General features: G+C 35.1%; 12 protein-coding genes across 12 annotated transcripts in view; 4 read left to right on the forward strand and 8 right to left on the reverse strand.

Annotated features, from left to right (window-relative positions):
• Positions 1–526: 526 nt before the first annotated feature.
• On the reverse strand, positions 527–1855 carry PUB1 (Pub1p; the record flags this gene model as incomplete). Its single annotated transcript, XM_001645652.1, has 1 exon — positions 527–1855. The coding sequence occupies one exon, from the start codon at positions 1853–1855 to the stop codon at positions 527–529; it is 1329 nt and encodes a 442-aa protein (XP_001645702.1).
• A 1580-nt stretch (positions 1856–3435) lies between these two features.
• On the forward strand, positions 3436–4667 carry SDS3 (Sds3p; the record flags this gene model as incomplete). Its single annotated transcript, XM_001645653.1, has 2 exons — positions 3436–3466; positions 3607–4667. The coding sequence occupies 2 exons, from the start codon at positions 3436–3438 to the stop codon at positions 4665–4667; spliced, it is 1092 nt and encodes a 363-aa protein (XP_001645703.1).
• Positions 4668–4852: 185 nt separating this feature from the next.
• On the reverse strand, positions 4853–5164 carry Kpol_1043p36 (histone H4; the record flags this gene model as incomplete). Its single annotated transcript, XM_001645654.1, has 1 exon — positions 4853–5164. One exon carries the CDS (start codon positions 5162–5164, stop codon positions 4853–4855), a length of 312 nt encoding a protein of 103 aa, XP_001645704.1.
• A 641-nt stretch (positions 5165–5805) lies between these two features.
• Kpol_1043p37 (histone H3) lies at positions 5806–6216 on the forward strand (the record flags this gene model as incomplete). The annotated part of the gene is made up of 1 exon (XM_001645655.1): positions 5806–6216. One exon carries the CDS (start codon positions 5806–5808, stop codon positions 6214–6216), a length of 411 nt encoding a protein of 136 aa, XP_001645705.1.
• Positions 6217–6338: 122 nt separating this feature from the next.
• Positions 6339–6755, forward strand: AIM19 (Aim19p; the record flags this gene model as incomplete). The annotated part of the gene is made up of 1 exon (XM_001645656.1): positions 6339–6755. One exon carries the CDS (start codon positions 6339–6341, stop codon positions 6753–6755), a length of 417 nt encoding a protein of 138 aa, XP_001645706.1.
• A 272-nt stretch (positions 6756–7027) lies between these two features.
• TFC1 (transcription factor TFIIIC subunit TFC1) lies at positions 7028–8965 on the reverse strand (the record flags this gene model as incomplete). Its single annotated transcript, XM_001645657.1, has 1 exon — positions 7028–8965. The coding sequence occupies one exon, from the start codon at positions 8963–8965 to the stop codon at positions 7028–7030; it is 1938 nt and encodes a 645-aa protein (XP_001645707.1).
• A 454-nt stretch (positions 8966–9419) lies between these two features.
• Positions 9420–10709, reverse strand: PTC4 (type 2C protein phosphatase PTC4; the record flags this gene model as incomplete). Its single annotated transcript, XM_001645658.1, has 1 exon — positions 9420–10709. One exon carries the CDS (start codon positions 10707–10709, stop codon positions 9420–9422), a length of 1290 nt encoding a protein of 429 aa, XP_001645708.1.
• A 620-nt stretch (positions 10710–11329) lies between these two features.
• TPS1 (alpha,alpha-trehalose-phosphate synthase (UDP-forming) TPS1) lies at positions 11330–12808 on the reverse strand (the record flags this gene model as incomplete). Its single annotated transcript, XM_001645659.1, has 1 exon — positions 11330–12808. The coding sequence occupies one exon, from the start codon at positions 12806–12808 to the stop codon at positions 11330–11332; it is 1479 nt and encodes a 492-aa protein (XP_001645709.1).
• A 1077-nt stretch (positions 12809–13885) lies between these two features.
• On the forward strand, positions 13886–16852 carry DIS3 (exosome catalytic subunit DIS3; the record flags this gene model as incomplete). Its single annotated transcript, XM_001645660.1, has 1 exon — positions 13886–16852. One exon carries the CDS (start codon positions 13886–13888, stop codon positions 16850–16852), a length of 2967 nt encoding a protein of 988 aa, XP_001645710.1.
• A 148-nt stretch (positions 16853–17000) lies between these two features.
• On the reverse strand, positions 17001–19259 carry GCN20 (putative AAA family ATPase GCN20; the record flags this gene model as incomplete). Its single annotated transcript, XM_001645661.1, has 1 exon — positions 17001–19259. The coding sequence occupies one exon, from the start codon at positions 19257–19259 to the stop codon at positions 17001–17003; it is 2259 nt and encodes a 752-aa protein (XP_001645711.1).
• A 661-nt stretch (positions 19260–19920) lies between these two features.
• UPS3 (Ups3p) lies at positions 19921–20622 on the reverse strand (the record flags this gene model as incomplete). Its single annotated transcript, XM_001645662.1, has 1 exon — positions 19921–20622. One exon carries the CDS (start codon positions 20620–20622, stop codon positions 19921–19923), a length of 702 nt encoding a protein of 233 aa, XP_001645712.1.
• Positions 20623–21329: 707 nt separating this feature from the next.
• ERF2 overlaps positions 21330–21626 on the reverse strand; it is a gene marked incomplete at both ends in the record, with an annotated part of 745 nt that continues 448 nt past the window's right edge. Inside the window, one exon of the mRNA XM_001645663.1 lies at positions 21330–21626. Coding sequence (XP_001645713.1) covers positions 21330–21626 — 297 coding nt within the window.

The raw sequence follows: 21626 nt of genomic DNA on the forward strand, positions 1-21626 counted from the left end.
TTTTCTTGATATTGAAAAGAGTTGATCTATGGATATAAGATGAGACAAGATGAGATTAATTGTAATAAAATATTTATTTAAGAAAGGACTAAAACAGGAAGATAATGGATCATCCTTAGATAGATGTTTTTACATAATTTACATGTGAATAGTTTAATCAGTATAAATTTTAAAAAGTTCATCACATTACTATTTATATCTTCAAAACAAAAATTAATATCAACAGTAAACGGGTTTAGTAAAAAAAATATAGGTAATATAATTATAGCAGTACAATCACAGGTGTCATTATTCAAAGTCTAACAATAGAAGGTTATTAATATTTAATAATGTACAGAAAAATAGTTCATTGACGTAGTAGTAGTGGTAGTAATAATAATAATAGGGATAGGGAAAAACACAGATGTTATAGTTCTATAGTTTAGGAAAAAGGTAAGATAATAATAATAATAATGAAACAGGGGATTCATTATCGTTTCAACAATTTATTCACAAATTATAATTAACGCATATTTTCATATTAAAATCATTGGTGAGATTGTTCTTGAGATTGTTCTTGTTCACCTTGATCCTGTTGTTGTTCACCGTGAAGTTGTTGTTCGTTCATCATATGAGGTGGCATTTGACCATTTGGATCTTGTGGAGGCATTGGCATGAATGTAGATTTTTCTTTACCCCAGCCGGTCTTCAAGTTTCTACCTTGGAATGGGAAGTTAGCTAATACTACAATACAGACAGCAGCTTGTTCATGTGTATCATATTTAATAAAACAGTTACCCTTTTCTGGATAGTGTTTGAAATCTAAGATAAAACCAAAGTTTTGTAACAATGGGATTAAATCAGCTTCTGTAGCAAAATGTGGGATGTTACCGATGTAAACAGTAGTAACTCTTTGTGGAGCTCTTCTGATCATGTCATCGACAGCTTGTGGATCAACAGGAGGTAAGACAGCTGGCCCAGTTGGTGGAGCACCCATTGGAGCCATGTTACCCATTGGAGGAGGTGGCATGTTGTTGTTGAAAGGACGGAATCCACCGTTGTTGTTACCACGAGGACCGTTGTTGTTGTGGCGACGTTGGTTGAAACCACCACCGTTTCTGTTTGAGTTATTAGAGGAATTGTTTTCACGCTTAGAGGCCCAGTTGATTCTCAATTGTCTACCGTTCAATTCACTACCTTGCATGGTATCCATTGCGACTTGGGCATCATCTAAGTTTGAGAAAGAGACGAAACCGTAACCTCTTGATCTACCGGTTTGCATGTCCCACATAACGTGAGCTTGAATAAAAGACTTGAAATCCTTGAAAGCAGCGACTAAAGTTTCGTCGTCGACATCTACGTTCAAATCACCGATGAACAAGTTAAAAGTTTCGTCAGAGGTGGTATTTTGTTGAGATTGGAAAGCCCAGTTAATCTTCAAAGTGTTGTTTTCGATTTGTTTACCATTCAAGGTCTTCAAAGCGATACTGGCATCGTGGTGTTGAGAGTATTCGACGAAAGCGTAGTTGGCTTCGTTGTTTTTGTCGTTAATAACCTTAACGTTAGTGATTGGGCCACCAACTTGGAAGTATTGTTTCAAAATATCTTCGTTGATGGATTTGTCCAAGTTACCAACGTATAGGATCTTGTCGGAAGTTTCTCTACCACCGTTAATGGCATTAGCAGGGACAATGGATTCATCCTCACCTTCAGCTTCAGCTTCACCTTCGTTTGCACCTTCAGCAGGAGCGGAAGCAGAAGTAGTTTCAGTGGTAGCAGGAGCAGGAGCAGGAGCAGGAGCAGGAGCAGAAGCAGGTTCAGCAACTACTTGTTCAGCATCGGTAGCTGGAACGGATTCAACAGGTTTATCAGACATTGTTCTATAAGTTAAAAAGTTATAATAGTGGAAAAAATGAAATTCAATATAAAAAAAAGAGAAAACAAAATAGTAGTATTAAAATTCAAAGATATAGATAAAAAAAAATTTTTTTTTTTATTATATATTTATCTCTTGTATGCTTTTAAATTATAATATGATTTTTGAAATAGGACAACCCACAACAGTATATATTTTTAAAGTTCTCAGTCAATTGAGAATCACAGAGATGGCAAAACCAGGAATTATACAACAGTAGTCTCACAAACGTGTATTTAAAATAAACTCTGACAGTCCTTGAGTCTCGTGAAGTACCTAACACCTGCTTTTAAAACCAATTCAATCAGTAAAGATAGTTCTTAAATAGTTTACAATTTTCAAAATTGGTTGTTGGTTGGTATTCTGTTCAAATCGGTTTTTTTTTCTTCCTTTGCTTGTTTCCAAAATGAGAAAAAGATACATACAGCAACAAGAGCGAGGTTACCCGGAGTTGATCACGTGTGGGTGTCGTGGGCAGTGATTGGTGAGATTGGATCGGATTGTTTCCTTTTTTTTTTTGGGGGCAGGGTAATCGTTATGGGAAGGTTTGTTTGTTACACAGGCAGGCACGAGAGAGAGAGAGAGATAATGGATTGGGGGAGGAGGGGCGGCGGCTAAAAGTTGGAGATGCCATACCAAATGATTTAGAGAAATAATAAAAAGGCGTGACCCCCCCTTTAAAGAAGTTCATGATACTGTACTGTAAAGTTGGGGTAAAAAGGCAACTAGGTGGAGGGGTATATAAGGACAAGGATATTCCATAGTTTCTTTAAGATGTAATAACCATCCTTTTCTTACAGATGAGGGCTGTTTTTTGCTATTATATATGTATAAGTTCTCTTCTGTTCTGTTCTGTTCTGTTTTGTTATATACAATAAGTCCATGTTTAACAGAGATAACGATTGCAGTTGTATATCCAGATCAGACGCATTCATTCTTCTCTGTGTACCATTGAATACTGCTTTTTATATATATATAGTATAGTATAGTATAGCATAGTATAGTATAGCATAGTACAGTTCAGTTACCCACTAGTTGTGGCGATGTGGGATTGTCTACATTTTAATTACCCTACTTTGCAACTGGTAAGGTGTCCTTTCGAGCGCCTTCAGATCCACATACCAGAAGTAAGCACACGTATGCAATGATAGGGACATATGTGAAAAAATGGGCCAGTGGTAGCGCTGCGTGTGCACGCTTTCAAAGTCTTGATTAATTGATTGATTGATGCTGTGATATTTCAAAGGATATTTTGTTTTATCTTGTTATATATGGTATAAGAAAATTTGTACTCAGTTTACAGTTTATATATATAATTGCTGTTTGGGTTTAAAAACATACTTCTAGAGCTATAAGAACGTTGAAATAGTTTCGATTTTGTAATTGAGTGTAACTGTTCCCAATATAGTTTGACTTATTTTCAAAAAAAAAGAGAAAACACATATTAGAGATTATTTGCATTTATTAACCTTGCAACATTTACAAAGAGACTATATAGGATAGCGATAGTAGACACTCACCAAGGATAGTCGAGTACGATAATGATGTCACATAGTTACAACCCTGCTGAACGTATGTATTAAAAACCAATTTACCATCTTTCCCCTCCCTTCTCCCCCCTCATGTGGTACCAACCTTCTTCAAATACAAATACTAACAATGATTGATCATTCTATACAATTTTTTATTCCTTTGATTTGATTTCACTGCAGTTTCTAGAAAGGACAAGAGAAGACACAACCTCGAGAGCAAAGTCTCTAAAATCCACACGAATTTCGTCTCAAACAGAGATACTCACTACAAGGATCGATTGACCACTTTGCAAACGGATTTGACTTCATTACACCAAGGTAACAACAAAAAGTTTTTGAGAAGATTGCGAGACTTGGAAGAAAATAGAGATCTGGAACTGATTCGGTTGAGACTCTTCGAAGAGTACCGTATCTCTCGTTCCTCCATCGAGTTCCAGGAGGATATAGAAAAGGCCAAAAACGAATACGAGACTTTGGTCAAGCTATGCAAAGAAAAGCTCTACGAATCGATAGAGAATAGAATCAAATCGTTGCAAGAGGAAAGACTGCTCATGGATGTGGCAAACGCTCACTCATACGCAATGGACTATAACAGAACCAGATTTCAGAAGAACACGAGAAGCCATACCGCTAGTGGCTGGGAATCTTCTTCAAATACAGAATTCGCACAACAGAGCAACAACAACAACAACAACAACAACAACAACAACAACAACAACAACAACAATGGAGGAGCCACCAGTGGGCTGAACAACAGAGATTCTGCAAATGAAAGTGCCACTGATACAGGCACTGAAAGGAGATCGTTGCGTAGAAGAGTAGCCGCTAAAAACACTGGATCAGCAATGAAGAATATCGATGAACAGTCTGATTTCCAAACCGGTGGGTACTCGACCACTGGAGGTGGAGGAAACACGAACATTATGGGCACCAGTGCCACGACGAATAGCATAGGGGCCGCAGGTGGTGCCATGAGTCCCGATGTGAACTCTGATTCGGATTTCATGCAATATATAAGCGACCACTCTGAACTGCACAACCTGCTGTTTGGAGGTGATGGCGAAGGCAAGGACATTAATACATCTAGCAAGAAGAAACCCAAGAACAGCCAGAGGTACAGCGCCAAGAGTGCACCACCGCTGCCCAGTCTTCAATTCGAAGAAGTCAGTAATGATATAGCTACGATTCGACAACTAACTGGGCAACCCCCAGCACCATTCAAATCAAACATAGATGTATAAATAGTAGTATGTAGTAATAGAAAAAAATATATACAAGACAAAAAGAGAGTTTTGGTTCTGCTCTTGAGCAGACACTACGTTGGGAAGTGAATAAAAACAAAAAAAAAAAGCATATAACGTAAGGACTAATATTACATTGGGTTCTAATATACAAATATAAAAGTATATAGTTAAAATACACCGATTTAACCACCGAAACCATACAAGGTTCTACCTTGTCTCTTCAAAGCGTAGACGACATCCAAAGAAGTGACAGTCTTTCTCTTAGCGTGTTCAGTGTAAGTGACAGCATCTCTGATGACGGATTCCAAGAAGGATTTCAAAACAGCTCTGACTTCTTCGTAGATCAAACCAGAGATACGCTTGACACCACCTCTTCTTGCCAATCTTCTAATAGCTGGCTTGGTGATACCTTGAATGTTATCTCTTAGAATCTTTCTGTGACGCTTAGCACCACCTTTACCCAAACCTTTACCACCTTTACCTCTACCAGACATATTTGTTGTGTTATATTGTTATTATTTTGTAGTGCTTCCAGAGGAGAGATACAAATGAGAAAAGAAAACACAACAATTGCAAACTGGACTCTTAACCATCCATTCCATCTCCTTTATATACTTTATCTGATCCAAGTTATTTCAGTGAATGGTGATGTTTGTTGTTGTTGTTGTTGTTGTTTACGCGTCTTTTTTTCATTTTTTTCGTCGCCAAAAATAAAAAAACACCAAAAATTCTTTTCGTTGGGATCAGCTGCTGCTTGTTGCTCTTGGTTCTGGATATTTCACTGTTTGGTTGATGTGAAACTGCTGGAACAGGCTAAGCATGACCAGAACTGTTTCTTTCCAGTTGTCATAGTTGGACCGTTCGAAATCCGTCCGTTTACTATGGATATTTGTCATCGTTGTCGAGAATTGGAATGGGTAGATGTCAGAATGGAGCTGAAGTTCTGGGAACGTTTGATTGATCGTCGAGGTTGGACTGGATTGGACTGGATTGGATTGTCATTGTTTGTCATTGTCGTTGTATAAAAAGCTCGTTATTTTTTCATTAGTTTCTCACTTCTTGATTCTTGCAGTTTTGTCTTTTTAATTTTCTCTTGTATCTTACATAATAACAGTACCAATACACATCCATAACAATGGCTAGAACTAAGCAAACCGCAAGAAAGTCTACTGGTGGTAAGGCACCAAGAAAGCAATTGGCCTCCAAGGCTGCCAGAAAATCTGCTCCATCTACCGGTGGTGTCAAGAAGCCTCACAGATATAAGCCAGGTACTGTTGCTTTAAGAGAAATTAGAAGATTCCAAAAATCTACTGAATTATTGATCAGAAAATTACCTTTCCAAAGATTGGTTAGAGAAATTGCCCAAGATTTCAAGACCGACTTGAGATTCCAATCCTCCGCCATCGGTGCTTTACAAGAATCCGTCGAAGCTTACTTAGTCTCTCTATTCGAAGATACTAACTTGGCTGCTATCCACGCTAAGCGTGTTACCATCCAAAAGAAAGATATCAAATTAGCAAGAAGATTAAGAGGTGAAAGATCATAAGTCTACAATTTTTAGGTTTTATTGATTTATGATAACTCACTTTATCCTTTAGAAAAGTTTAAAGTTGTAACATTACGTTTTTATTATTAAGTAACAGTAGTATATATATATTAGCATGTATAATGAATACAATAGCAATGGATACTAAACCTTATCTTTCATTGACCAATGGGTTGATGTTACTATCGACCCCTTGGGTATCTCCTTCTTTCCAAGTGACAACTACTGTCCCAAAGGAAAATACTAATCTAATACAGAAACTGTGGTCTCGTCAACCAACTCGTATTGGTCCTTCCACCAAGATATCCTTATTATTTGGTATATCTCAAGTGTTGGGCTCATTTATGATCTATGATGGCGATTTAGAGAGTGGTTCAGGTTTCATAGCTGCTTGGTCAACTACTTATTTGATTTCTCAAGGTAGAAATTCATTGCAAGCTTTAAAACTTGGAAAAGTTTGGCCATTGATGCTTACAACTTCTTCCTTATGTAATGCCTATTTATATGGGAAGAGATACGTTTCTTGCCAATTTAAATAGAAATTTAAACATGTTTTTATTTATCTATTTATTTATTTATTAATATATTCAATCGTCTGCTCCACAACTTTTTTTTTTGCTGTTTCAACTCTTTGAATATCTAATTACATTTTGGATAATTAATCATTGATAACTTGTGCTTGTCGCAGGGAATGCCCCTTCATATCCAGATACCTAACTTACCATGATGGTATGCTTCTTTTGGCTCTTGTATAACTGATCCATGTTATTACGATTATATATCACTTACATTATTATTACTACAATTACTATTACAAATTTGCTTCGTTAATAAAACCTTCCAACTCTTTGCTTAGACGGTCTGCTGTTTCTGGGTTCATGTTCCTTATACGACCAATTATATCTTGAAATGATGCAGTCTTAGTATCAAAGTCTCCCTCATTATCTTCATCTTCATCTTCATCCATCATATAATCGTCTTCTGCTGGATTCACACTGACATTCGGATCATTTTCTGCTTCTTCATTTTCAAGCACCTGTTCATCAGCTTCACCTGTGGTAATGTCATTATCTGAATCTACTTCACCAGCATTACCATTCGATGCATCTTCTGTAGTATTTGTACTTGTGGTATCTGTACTCATTTCACTACCGTTTATACTACTGGTAGTACTCTCATCATTGTCCTTGGCATTATTCATCATGGATTCCTTAGCATATAGCATGGTCTTGAAATATTTTAACTTGTAAACGTTAAATTCATAATTGCCTTGAACCATACAACCCAATTCATATTTAACAATACGTCTAATTTTGGCTAAATCTAGTTCCTTAAACCAACCGGTGAGCTCATTTGCTTTATCCAAATATTCAACTTTCGAATATACTTCTGCAATATTTGGTTCATCAAACAATAAATCTATCTGTAACATCAAGTACCATGGAATCTGTTTACCATTAAATTTGAATCTTGTATCTATACCTTCAGGTACATCGGATTCAAACACAGATGCTGGCGGTTTAGGCACATTTTTAGCAATGTTTGGAGATCTTAGTAACTTTCTTTCAATTTTGAAATACTCAGTTTGGTATTTGGCATATTCAGAAGATGATCTAGGATCAATACCAAACTTGATATATGTATTTCTCCAAGGTCCCATTGTAAATCTATATGACACCAAAGCTAGCGCTACTTTTAATGTATGATGAACATGCTTAGGAACAATACCATCGATGTGTCTCTTAACCCATATTGGTCTTTTTTCAAACAACTTATTTATAATTGACAGACATTCCTCCAACGATTCATAGAATTTCGACTCTTTCTTAGTTCCAGGATAAATTCCTGTTTTAACAGCTTCATTATAATCTACCATAAGCTGTGAATCTGCTTGCACTGGAATCACGACAGATTCATTCAAGTCATGCACAAGTAATTGATAGTTCTTAATATATGAGCCTTTAACTTCACTTGCCCCATCTGATTTTTTTGTTGCAAATGGATTAGTCTTGTATTTATAAAGAAATGGATAACTGACCATCGAAAATCTTGGAGGAGGAGGTAATTGATAATCTGTATTTGGGAATGGGGAACTTCTATCTAATCTGATATTATTAATATTCTCGAATGGTCTTGGATCATTATCAGGAACTGAATTTACAAAGTTTTTAAAATTCTTCCAATCAAGGGACCCAAATGAATCCTTAAATTCATTGGCAGATGGTACGTTATCCAACCTTATTTGGAAATCAGACATCTCCCTGAACTTGATAGTACTATTGATAATGACAACCGGGACAATTGCACTTTGTTTTGGCTTTAGCATAGCTAGTGCCTCTCTAACATTACCGTTATATTTGGCCATGGTACCCTTGGGTACTGTAATTTTTAAAACAATAGATTCATCCCTAAATGGGACTTCCTTCCCAACAATAGAGTGTTCATTGAAAAAGGTGTCTGACCCATCATTGTCATGTCCTTCATTGAGATACATTTCCAATTGTTTTTGAGAACTACCATGTTCACCTAATACTTGTCTAACTTTATCAATACCACCAACCATATTTATAGCTTTATTAATACTAGAGGGACTGGAAGAAACGTGTAATGGAAATTCAATACTTGGAACTCGAGGGATATCCAACGTATATTCTTTAGCTAGCTCAGATGGATGACTATATATAGTATTGCCATTTTGTTCACTTTCATTAGAATGCTGTAGATCAGCTTCTTGTTCAACCTCAGACATACCAACAGATTTTATGCAAAATAACAAACAATGAGTAAAACCACCCCGACTACAACAGACAATCAACTATAGTCAACCTTTGGATACCTAGCCTTATCTATATATCAATCGAGTTATATCTTTATATGCTACTAGTTTGGTATTTAGTTGTTGACATTTTTCAATATGGGCTCTTGCTTAGACCCGTAATGAAATAAATACTTCAAGATGTGCTTCAATGATAGAACGATAGAACTATGGATGGTATGCATTTTGAGAAACTATGTCATATACAAGGACTTATATACTGTGTAAATCTATGTGTCTAGTAAATGTAATTAAATGAACGTCATTATTGATTATATGCCTTCTTAATTTGTTTGATTTTGGTAATAAGAGGTGATGATGATCGAAATCATTGACCATGAGAGGAGGGGATATGTGGGAAAATTACAAATAACTGTTGATTTTAAATTCAATGTAGGCCCTTTTCACGTTCTAATCTTGATTTCATTCTTGTATACCATTCTGCTAGAGACTCCCCAGGTTTATTTAGCGCTATAATGATTGCTGTCATATTATCAAAACCGACACCTGTATCGCTGTTTGCTTGAGCAATACCATGATCTAGTAATTTTGTCATTATTGTATCTAGTTTCATTCCCAATGTTAGATAATATTTAATAAATTGTGATAACTGTTTATTGCTGTATACGTCCCATATACCATCACAAGCAAGGACTAAAAATTCATCTCTAGAATAACTTAATTTATGCATTAAAACATCTGGTTCAACAGTGACTTGAGCTTCTTGTGGTGGTATTCCTGTGTTTTTAAGGTTTTTATTTGTGTGCTCATGTGGTGAAGATAAATGAGATTTTTTTGAATTTGTATTATATTGAACATTTCTTTTGAATTGGAAATCACTAAACGCCCTGCTTAAAGCTAATACACCCCCCACTCTACCCAACGAGACTGTCCCACCTCCATCATTAATACGAAGTAATTCACCTATATGTTGAGGTTTATGATCAAAGGACATTGTTTTGATTCCTTCCGACTTGGAGCACAGAATGGATCTGGAATCACCGGTGTTGGCAACATAGAGATTTTTGTCGTTTATGATAATTGCAACTACAGCTGTAGAACCGCATGAACTTTTGGCAAAATATGAATACAGCTCTTGGTCTTGTAATATAAATGCATCTTTTATAATCTGAGAAATCAAACCTTCAATAGTTCTAAACTTTCGTTTAAATGCCACATGCTCAACGGAAACATCATAAGCACCATACTCATGATTTTCGAAACAATATACAATCCATTTAGCAATCCCCTGATGGTAAGAATGACTAGAATGCTTACCACTCATATGAGCATCCTTTGCAGATGAGGAGTTACTTTCATTGCTACTACTATTATTATTATTACGATGATGGTAATGTGGATGTTGACCACTTAAATATAGCGAACATTCACTACCACCATGGCCATCAAATACCCCAAACATCGTAAGTTTCAAGTATTCCACTCTATTCTCAAAAGGATTATAGAATCTAACCCTAACTTTATCTGAACTGCCATTCTCATTCAATATTAAATGTGCATCCTCTTGTGTTAATCTATAGCCTTGCATTGAGCCAACACAATTGAAAAATCTTGGAGTTATGAGCTTCCGATCTGAATCAACAAAATTAGCAAACTGTTTGTAATCATTATACTCAATACTCTTCTCAGTCAATGGATGTGATAATAATTGACCCATGTTAAAATTTCTAATATACAGGGAAACCAACTCCTTCAACGTCTTTCTTGTCTTATTCAATAACTAAATTAAACTAAAAACAAAAACAAAAACAAAAACAACGAAAGTGAGTTAGCAATCTGTAATTGCTATCTTGAACCAAGAACAATGAACTATTTAAACCAACTTATAACACTTTTAACTTCTTATAAGATCATCATCTTTTAATTGTAACAATTTTTCATTATTTCTTATAGTGTAAAATATACCAATTTCAACATTTATATAGGTGAAGTTACATATAAAGTAAGGTTCTTTTATGATGAGTTGATGAGATCAATTGATACAACCAGGGCTATTGCTTGTTGGTTATGGATTATGTGGTATTGGTTTTAGTATTGTAATTGTTGTATTTGACATCAGGTGCATTACAATCTATGTAAAAATATTTATATAACTAATTTTATATACTATATATAAAAGGGTAAACGAATAAAAATAATAATATTAGGAAGAAAGTATAATTTAAATAGAGACACTACAAATGAATCGAGGATGGTGGAACCAGTGGTGGTTGCAATGTGATCGTCTTTGTTTATTTTTTTGTATTGTTGTTGATTTCATTTTACTTCCTAATTGTGTTAACGTGAAGATAAGTTTGAGGAATGATTGCTAGGGTGCTTAATATTTGTTGATGTTGTATTGTATAATTCGTGAACAAAAGTTTCACCCCAGAAGGCAGAGGTATACTTGGAGATATACTTGTATAATTTTTCCCAGTTTGCTTCTTTCTTTTCCTCTGGCAAAGTTAATGCTTCATTTAAGGCATCTGACAATTCATCTGTGTTCCATGGGTTAACAATGATAGCACCGTTTAATGATTGAGCGGCACCTGTAAATTCACTCAAGATCAATTGACCTTTCTTTTCTTCCTGACAAGCGATGTATTCATAAGAGACCAAATTCATACCATCTCTGGTAGAAGAAACTAGACAGATATCACTTACAGCGTATAATGAGATCAATTCATTAAATGGGATACTCTTGTGCATGAAATGAATAGGGACGAATTCAACGGTACCGAATTGACCGTTGATTCTACCAACCAATTCATTTACAGTGGATCTCAGATATTGATATTCTTCAACATCACCACGACTTGGGACAGCAACTTGAACTAACACGACTTTGCCGATCCATTCCGGATGTTCATTTAAAAACACTTCGATTGCATGTAACTTTTGTGGAACACCTTTAATGTAATCTAGACGATCCACACCGACAATAATTTTACAACCTTTAAAAGTTTCCTTCAATTCTTGAATTCTTTTAATTACAGAAGATTGTTTTAAACCATCAGTGAAAGTGTCGACATCGATACCAATTGGGAAGGCACTGACGTTGACGAACCTTCCTTGATATTCGACACCATTTGGTAAAGTATTAACATTCAAGACTCTTTGAACAGATGATAAGAAATGTCTAGCATAATCATAAGTATGGAAACCTAACAGATCACAAGACAAAACACCTTTCAGGATTTCTTGTCTAACTGGTAAAATTCTATAAATTTCACTTGAAGGGAAAGGAGTATGTAAAAACCAACCTAGTTTAATATTTTGCAAGGTATTCTTATTCTTGTTGATGTGATTTCTCAACATTTCTGGTAACAACATCAAATGGTAATCATGGACCCAAATTAAATCATTAGATTTCATATTCTTGGCAATTTCATTGGCAAAAGTCATATTGGCTTCATTATAAGCCAACCAAGCATTTTCATCAAAGTTAATTTCACCAGGGTGATAATGAAACAATGGCCATAAAATAGAATTCGAGAACCCGTTGTAATGTAAATCGGCAATTTCATCACTCATGAAAATAGGAACAGCATTGAATTTCTCTAACAGATCCTTTTTAACTTTTTCCTTCTCATCATCAGGAATCTCCAAACCTGGCCAACCATACCATTGGAAAGTAGAAGCTTTCTTCAAACCTTGTAAAGCAGTAACCAAGCCACCTGAAGACATAGTATAATCATATTCCCCGGTTTGCTTGTTCTTATTAATAGTAACTGGAAGTCTATTAGAGACGACGATAATATTACCAGTTGCACTCATTTTTAATCAATTATCAACCAATTTATGTAAACACAATTTCTAAAGAATGTAAAATGCTTTTTATTGTATACTGTATATTGTATTATGTTCTATAATATTATAAATCTTATTTCACTCAGCAGTATAATATAATATAATATCTCCGGCAAAGATCAAGAGTTCAGCTTCTTTTAAATAAACCCAAATCCAATACTTCCAATAACGAACAGTTTCAATGAACCAGATAGATGTATCCCAATGTTGTTATAACCAGAACAATTGGTCCTTTGTTTGCATTAGATGTATCCTAATTGTTCTTAGCTTTAATACCTTTAAACTTTATATAATTTACTTTCTTAAGCTGGAAGGGGGTGGAAGGAAGGGGCAAGAGAAACGAGGAGGATGGATATCACGTGGTTTATGGAGGAAAGGCCGGGTAAGAGTGTGTGTATGTGTTTGTGTCTCTATTCATGATGATGATATATTATGTATACGATGGACCATATCTTTAGGTGGGTAGGTGACTTGAATTCAGATATGTAGTACATTAGAGCATAGATCAGTGGTTTGGGTTTTGATACTCACAGGGTCTAAAAAGAGAAAATGTATGCACCTTTTACAGAACTATTCGATGGCGCTATCAACATGTCAATATTTATTTGTATATAGATAAGTGACACACAGTGTATCTGTTTTATCAGTATTCCATGGTACCTATATAAACGTCTTTTTGATAGTGAACCAAACAGTGTTGATAGTTTTATTTAATATTGTAGTAAGTTCAAACCTACTTATCCCCTCCCCAAGAGTGCTAACAATCCATCACCTTCCTTTTCTGGCACACTATCAAGTCAAAGCTACAAGCTATTCTTCGTAAAACATTACCTCATCGCAAGATATCGAAAAATTTGTAAGCACAACAAGTTTCGAATTAACTTCATCTGTAGAATATATAAAAGATTCATGATGAAGTATTATTGAAATATAGACTGTTCTAATCGGTTTGGTTGTCCTCAAAGTAGTCAAACACATCAATTAATTATTGATATTTACTATTAGTTTGAAATCAGCAAGGTTTTACACATATTTTGTCTCGAAATGTCTGTAAGTGCTGTCTCAGGTGGTAGAAAAAGGCTATCTGAAGGGTTAACTGTTACTCAAAAAGTTTTTGTTAGATCTCGTAATGGTGGTGCTACTAAAATTGTAAGAGAACATTACTTGAGAAACGATATCCCATGTTTATCTAGAAGTTGTTCCATATGTCCTACTATCGTGGTTCCTGATGCTAAAAATGAATTGCCAAAGTTCGTACTATCTGAATCTCCTCAAGATTTAAAAAATATTGGTAAACATTATACCGTATTGGACACCAATATTGTTCTTCAAGCTATTGACTTATTGGAAAACCCAAATTGTTTTTTCGACGTCATTGTTCCTCAAATTGTCCTGGATGAAGTCAGAAATAAATCTTATCCTGTCTACACAAGATTGAGAAATTTATGTAGAGATAGTGATGGTAAAAAGAGATTCATTGTTTTCCACAACGAATTCAGCGAAGCTACTTTTGTAGAAAGATTGAAGGATGAATCAATCAATGATAGAAATGATAGAGCTATAAGGAAAACTTGTGAATGGTATTTAGATCATTTAGCAAAATCAGAGATTAAAATTATTTTGGTTTCAAATGATAGATTGAATAGAATTTCAGCTTCTGATGAAAAATTTATTACTAAATCATTGTACGAATATGTAGAATTATTACCAAATTCTGACGAGGTAAAGGAATCAATGCCAAATTTGGATTCTTCTCAATATAATAAAGACGCAGAATCTATTAACGAATTTAGTTATCCTGAATTTTATCCAACTTCAAGAATTATGGGTGGTTTGAAAAATGGTTCGTTATTCCAAGGTAATATACAAATTTCAGAGTATAATTTTCTGGAAGGTTCTGTAAATATACCTTCCTTTTCCAGACCTGTTCTTGTCGTTGGTCAAAAGAATTTAAATAGAGCTTTTAATGGTGATCAAGTCATTGTAGAACTACTACCAGAATCTCAATGGAAGGCTCCTTCAACTGTAGCACTAGACGCTGAACATTATGATGTTAATGATAACCCAGAAAATGACAATGAAGTCGATGCTAATCTAATAGCAGATTCCCAAAGAAGATTATTGGCTGAAAATGCGATAACCGCTCAAAAATCAAACAAGGTTCAACCTACTGCAAGAGTTGTCGCTATACCAAGAAGATCTTGGAGACAGTATGTTGGTCAAATTGCTCCAAATTCTGTAGATACCCAAACTGGTGGAACCCAAAATGTTTTTGTTATTTTAATGGACAAATGCTTACCTAAAATTAGAATACGTACTAGAAGGGCCACTGAATTATTAAGTAAAAGAATCGTTGTTTCCATCGATTCGTGGCCTTCAAATCATAAGTTCCCATTAGGTCATTTCGTTAGAAATTTAGGTGGTGTTGAAGAAGCCCAAGCTGAAACTGAAGCTCTTTTGTTAGAACATGATGTAGAATATAGACCATTTTCCAAAAAGGTTTTGGAATGTTTACCAGAGGAAGGTCATGATTGGAAGGCTCCAGTTGACTTAAAATCTCAAGATGCTATTGCAAAGGATCCATTATTACAAAAAAGAGTCGACCTAAGAGATAAATTAATTTGTAGTATCGATCCACCAGGTTGTGTTGATATTGATGATGCTTTACATGCTAAAAAATTACCAAATGGCCACTTCGAAGTTGGTGTCCATATCGCAGATGTTACTCATTTTGTAAAAGCTGGAACTCCGTTAGATGCAGAAGGTGCATCTAGAGGTACTTCTGTATATTTGGTGGACAAACGTATTGATATGTTACCAATGCTACTTGGTACTGATTTATGTTCATTGAAACCATATGTTGATAGATTTGCATTTTCCGTGATATGGGAATTGGATGAAAATGCTGATATTGTGAAGGTCGATTTTTCGAAATCCGTTATCAGATCAAGAGAAGCATTTTCTTATGAACAAGCTCAACTTAGAATCGATGACAAAAACCAAACTGATGAATTGACATTAGGTATGAGAGCTTTGTTAGATTTATCTATCAAATTGAAACAAAAGAGATTGGACGCTGGTGCTTTAAACTTAGCTTCTCCAGAAGTTAAAGTTCATATGGACAGTGAAACTTCTGATCCAGGTGAAGTTGAAATAAAAAAATTATTAGCAACTAATTCGCTGGTTGAAGAATTTATGTTACTAGCTAACATTTCTGTCGCAAGGAAAATTTATGATTCTTTCCCACAAACTGCAATGTTAAGAAGACATGCTGCTCCACCATCAACTAATTTCGAAATATTAAACGAAATGTTACAAAAGAGAAAAGGTCTTTCTATTTCATTGGAATCATCAAAAGCTTTGGCAGATTCCTTAGACCGTTGTGTTGATAAAAAAGATCCTTATTTCAATACTTTGGTACGTATCATGTCTACCCGTTGTATGATGGCTGCTCAATATTTCTATTCAGGTGCTTACTCATATTCTGATTTCCGTCATTATGGTTTAGCAGTGGATATTTATACACATTTTACCTCTCCAATTAGACGTTACTGTGATGTTGTTGCACACAGGCAGTTGGCAGGTGCTATTGGTTATGAACCTTTAGATTTATCCCACAGAGATAAGAACAAGATGGAGATGATTTGTAAAAATATTAATAGAAGACACAGAAATGCTCAATTTGCAGGTAGAGCTAGTATTGAATACTATGTTGGCCAAGTCATGAGAAATAACGAATCGGTTGAAACTGGTTACGTTATTAAAGTTCTAAACAATGGTATTGTTGTCATCGTTCCTAAATTCGGTGTTGAAGGTTTAATAAGATTGGAGAACTTAACAAAAGATACCAGTTCTGCGAACTTTGATGAAGTTGACTTTAAATTAACTTTTACCCAAATCGATACCGGTAAACAAAGAGAAATTCATGTCTTTGATAAAGTTGAGGTACAATTGAAATCTGTGCTTGACCCAGTCACAAGCAAACGTAAAGCCGAATTATTATTAAAATAATATCCATTATATAGCATATATAGAATAAAATACCATTAACACTATTAATTGAAGATCAACTTAGAACTTTTTGACCAAGATTTCATGCTACCAGTAAAAGCAATTATATGTGTATTATCTAATTAATTTCAATATTATTTAATTTTATCTAATGTCTTTTAACAACACCTGAAGAATCTGCTGATGATAAGATATAATCTCTGTAATCGTAGATAGTACCGTCGAATCTCTTGACGGTACCATTTTCAGACACCCAAATTTCATTACAAACATTACTGATAACAGAAATATCATGCGAAACCATCAAGATACCACCAGTGAATTTTTTCATAGCGTCAACTAATGCATCAATACCAGAAGTATCCAAATGGTTAGAAGGTTCATCTAAAATTAAGATATGAGGATTGTTCAAACACAATGCAGCAAAGGCAACACGAGATTTTTGACCACCAGATAATAATTGCATCTTTTGTAAACTTAAAGAACCAGTGATACCGAAAGCACCTAAATGACGTCTATATTCTTCGTCAGTCTTACCAGGATATGCAGTGGACATCCAGTCTACAGCTGATTTGGTTAAGTCTAGAGAGTCAACATGGTGTTGTGTAAAGTAACCAATACGCAATCTACCGTTTTGTGAAACATAACCTTTTAATGGTCTCAATTGCTCCATCATAACCTTTAATAATGTAGTCTTACCACAACCGTTAGCACCAACAAGAGCAATTCTAGAATCCATTTGAACATCTAAATTAACGTCCGCAAGAAGTAAATTCTTTTCATTGTAACCGAAACTAACATCTTGTAATTGGATGATAGGTGGAGATAATTTCTCACATTCTGGAAATTTGAAACTAATACTTCTTTCTTCTTCAGGTGGCTCCAATACAGGTAGTTTTTCCAACTTCTTAATTCTCGATTGAGCTTCTTGAGATTTGGCAGCATTATATCTGTATTTATCAATAAATTCTTGTAAATGCTTTCTGTATGCCATTTGGTTTTCGTATTCTCTTTGAGCATTCTTTCTACGTTCTTCTTTTGTAGCGTAGAATGAATCAAAGTCTTGACCTCTGTAGTAATCTAATCTTTCGTTATGTTGATAAATAATATCGGTAGCAACTTCATTCAAGAATGCACGGTCATGCGAAACTGTCAATACGGTTGATGGGTATGTCTTTAAATATTCTGATAAGTAGGCGATAGAAGGAACATCCAACATATTGGTTGGTTCATCTAATAATAGTAAATCTGGTTGACAGAATAAAGCTCTGGCTAATGACAATCTCATTCTCCAACCACCGGAGAAAGAATTAGTTGGTTGTTGTTGTGCCTCTGCACTGAAACCTAAACCGAATAAGATAGAAGCTGCTCTTGCTTCAGCTTTATCGGATTCCATGTCAACTAATTTTTCTGAAATTTGTTCTAAATGTTTTTCCAAATCTTCACGTTCATTTTCTAACTTTCTAGTTTCCAAACTTTCTTCATCAAACTCGTCACTTAACTTTTCGATTTCTTGGATTCTTTCATTAATCTTTACTTCTTCAGTTAACAATTGTTTTCTCCAAACATCAGCATCCAAGACACTTTGCAAGGCCTTTGTTTCATCACCTCTCAATTCTTGTTCAACATGTAAGATAGAAATATGTTTTGGGACATTCAATTCTCTTCTGGACAAAGCTCTCAATAGGGTAGATTTACCAATACCGTTCTGACCAACCAAACCATATCTACGACCGAAACTTAAAGTTAGTTGAGCGTCAGATAAGATTCTTTGACCATCACCAACGTAAAGATCAAAAGTATCAAGTTTAATATCTTTTGATTTACCAGCACCTGAACCAAAGTCCAATGGATTGATTTCCAAGAAGAAAGAGTCGTAATCGCTTTCTTTTCTTTCATCGATAAGCTTAGAGGCTTCATATTTAACAAACTTGTTATTTCTTTTAGCAACTTTCTTAGCAATCTTTTGTTCTGCTTTAGCTAATTTCTTCAAATCAACTCTAGTCTCCATATTTCTACCGGCATGTTCAATATCACCATTAACACCTAACATACTCAAAGAGGCGTTGATATTGGCCTTACTGTTATGACTTTGTAACACATTAATATCTAACAATCTCTTGGAAGTATCACCAGTTAATTCCAATTTAGCCTGGTTTTCTTTCAATTCCAAAGACAAATTATTCAATAACTCCTTGGAAACAGCATCAATCTTATCCTTGATGGCACCTGCATTAACCAACAGATCGGTGACAAACTGAATCTCATGTTCTAAATCAACCTGTTTACTTTGAACAGCATCATGGATGACATTTGATAAATGGTTGAAATAACCAACAGCGTAATCGGTAACAATTGGGTCCACAGAGGGAGAAGCTTTACGAACTTGAGAACCTATACTAGACATTTTATATCCTACAGTTTCCTGCTTTCAAATGACACCTCAATCGACCCTAAGGAATCCTTATAACCCTGATAAAAGTTTCTAGTTGTCCTGATAAAAGTTGCAAGATTATATTTTTTTTTTCAATCTCAATATATTAGAAGGCAGGCCATCGCCATCGATATATTTGATATTGAAAAATTGTACGGTAATAAAGAAGACAGTTGAGTAATAAATAGAAGAACTTCAAATGTATTTAAAATGTAAAATATTTACGTTATATTTCTAATGGGTAACCAGTTAGGTAGTTGGTTGCTATGTACTCTATGTAAATGACTAGTTCAGAGCCTTGAAAGTAGCTTGTTTGTATGTACAGAAAGAGGTACTTTTAGACTTTCCAGTGAAAATGGAAATGTGAAGAGGGAAAAAAAAAAACTAATAAAAACATGATGGTGTAATAAGTATGTTGTAATAGAAAACATGTCGCAAGTGGACTGTATTCGAAAGGTTAAGAATATTTGATATTTGCAAATGACAATTGTATTCCAGGGTGGACCTGATGAACAAAATGAAAGATGGAAAATTGGACAATACAAAATGAAAATAAAAAAAAAAGGAAATGGACATAAATCATGACAATGCAATTTCGACTTGAAGAATGATAGGTTAAAGAAACAACAGAGGATTAAACTCTGTTATCCTCGAAAGCGTCTCTTAGAAGCTCACGGTGTTGGTACAATATGGATTTCTTTCTTTCAGTTTCCTTTAACAAATCTTCCGCAGTAATTTTTATGTCTTCGACAGTTTCGTTAACTTTATTTCTGATAGTAGTACCGATTTCATCGACGTATTTTTCTCTTTGTTCCCAGTGTTGTTCGAATTTAACCAACACTGAATCGAACCCCATCTTACCCTTTAACGCATTATCATGGAATCTTTGTACGGACCATTCCTCAAGTTTATTGCAAATTCTTGTAATGGCACCATAAGCCGTAATCTGGGCCTCCTGGGTGAACAAAGTCTTATTCTCAGGATCATTTGGATGAGGCTCGTAGTTGACAGTCTCATAAACCTTTAACAAGTTAGAGTAAGTCAAATTACAACTCCTCATAGTCAATTTTTTCGCTTCAATATCAACACTTGAAACTTCACGAATATAACTAACATTGCTACCACCCAACATCATCATGATCCATCTAGGGACACCCTGTTTACAAGTAATCAGTCTTTCAGTGACCAACAACTTCCCATCATCCTTCAACTCCCTTCTCAAAACGTCAACTGCAACTACATGAGTCGAGATCTCGTTTGGATACTTCTTCCAGTTCGCAGCAGTAACATGAGCCCAAGGGTACTCAAAATCATAACTATTCTCAAACAATCTCATAACGTATAATAACTACAACACCAAAACGTCTTGGTTGGTACTATTCTCCAATCCCAATACAAATAAATATACGATTTCTAACACCAAAAGAAAAAAACTTCTTAAGCAATTTCTTTTCCTGTGAGGTAATAAAATAACAAATCCAGATAAAAACTTAAATCTCGATATGTTACAAAAATAACAAAGCAAATAACAAAAAAGAATGACAAATCAAACTGTGTGTGTTTCCTTGTATATATAGAAACCAATAACCTTCTCCTTTGACCAACAATAACGTTAAAACTAAAGATAAACCTAAACCTAATGCTAAACCTTATGGTGATGGTGATGTTTGTTATATCTGAGAGCCTTCTGATTTAAAATCTTTCGAAATTCGAAATTCGGGATTTCTCTCTCCTTGGCGATACTTCCATAGTTAAGAGCGGAAGTCCGGGTAAAGCGGAGAGGATAACGACTGGTTGAATGCAATGGCACTGATAATGCCAATGGTAATGACAATGACAATGACAATGACAATGACAATGGCTCTTTGTATTTGGTCGCTGGTACATTGGTTGCCTATTGGTAGTTCCATTTGATACCTTTTTAATGCTGTGTTGATATGTGTTTTTGAAATTTTAGAATTGGAAGTCTGCAAAAAATACTGTCACTGTGTGTTGTAGGAGACAAACACAGCATTGAACTTGAAAGATGGGTCGGATATGGAACTATTCTTGTTGCTGGTTTATATCAATGTATCTCCATGTGTTTCCTTGTTGTTTTCTTCTTGCGCTGACCAGTGAGATTCCTCTTGGCTGTAGCATTAACGTGTACATGTTCTTCCAGAATGAAGATTTTTCAAATATATTATCTGTGTATGAAGTGACTCTAGTAAAGACTGGAGTTTTATGACCTACGTGTTTCAGGAATTCCCTAGTGGTCTGTTGCGTCCCTGTGAGCACTATATGGTATCCGAGCAACACCGATGGGTATATCATTGAAAGCGATGCGTACACTATTAAAAG

The sequence above is a fragment of the Vanderwaltozyma polyspora genome, genomic scaffold (assembly GCF_000150035.1).
Source record: "Vanderwaltozyma polyspora DSM 70294 KpolScaffold1043 genomic scaffold, whole genome shotgun sequence".
NCBI lineage: Eukaryota > Fungi > Ascomycota > Saccharomycetes > Saccharomycetales > Saccharomycetaceae > Vanderwaltozyma > Vanderwaltozyma polyspora.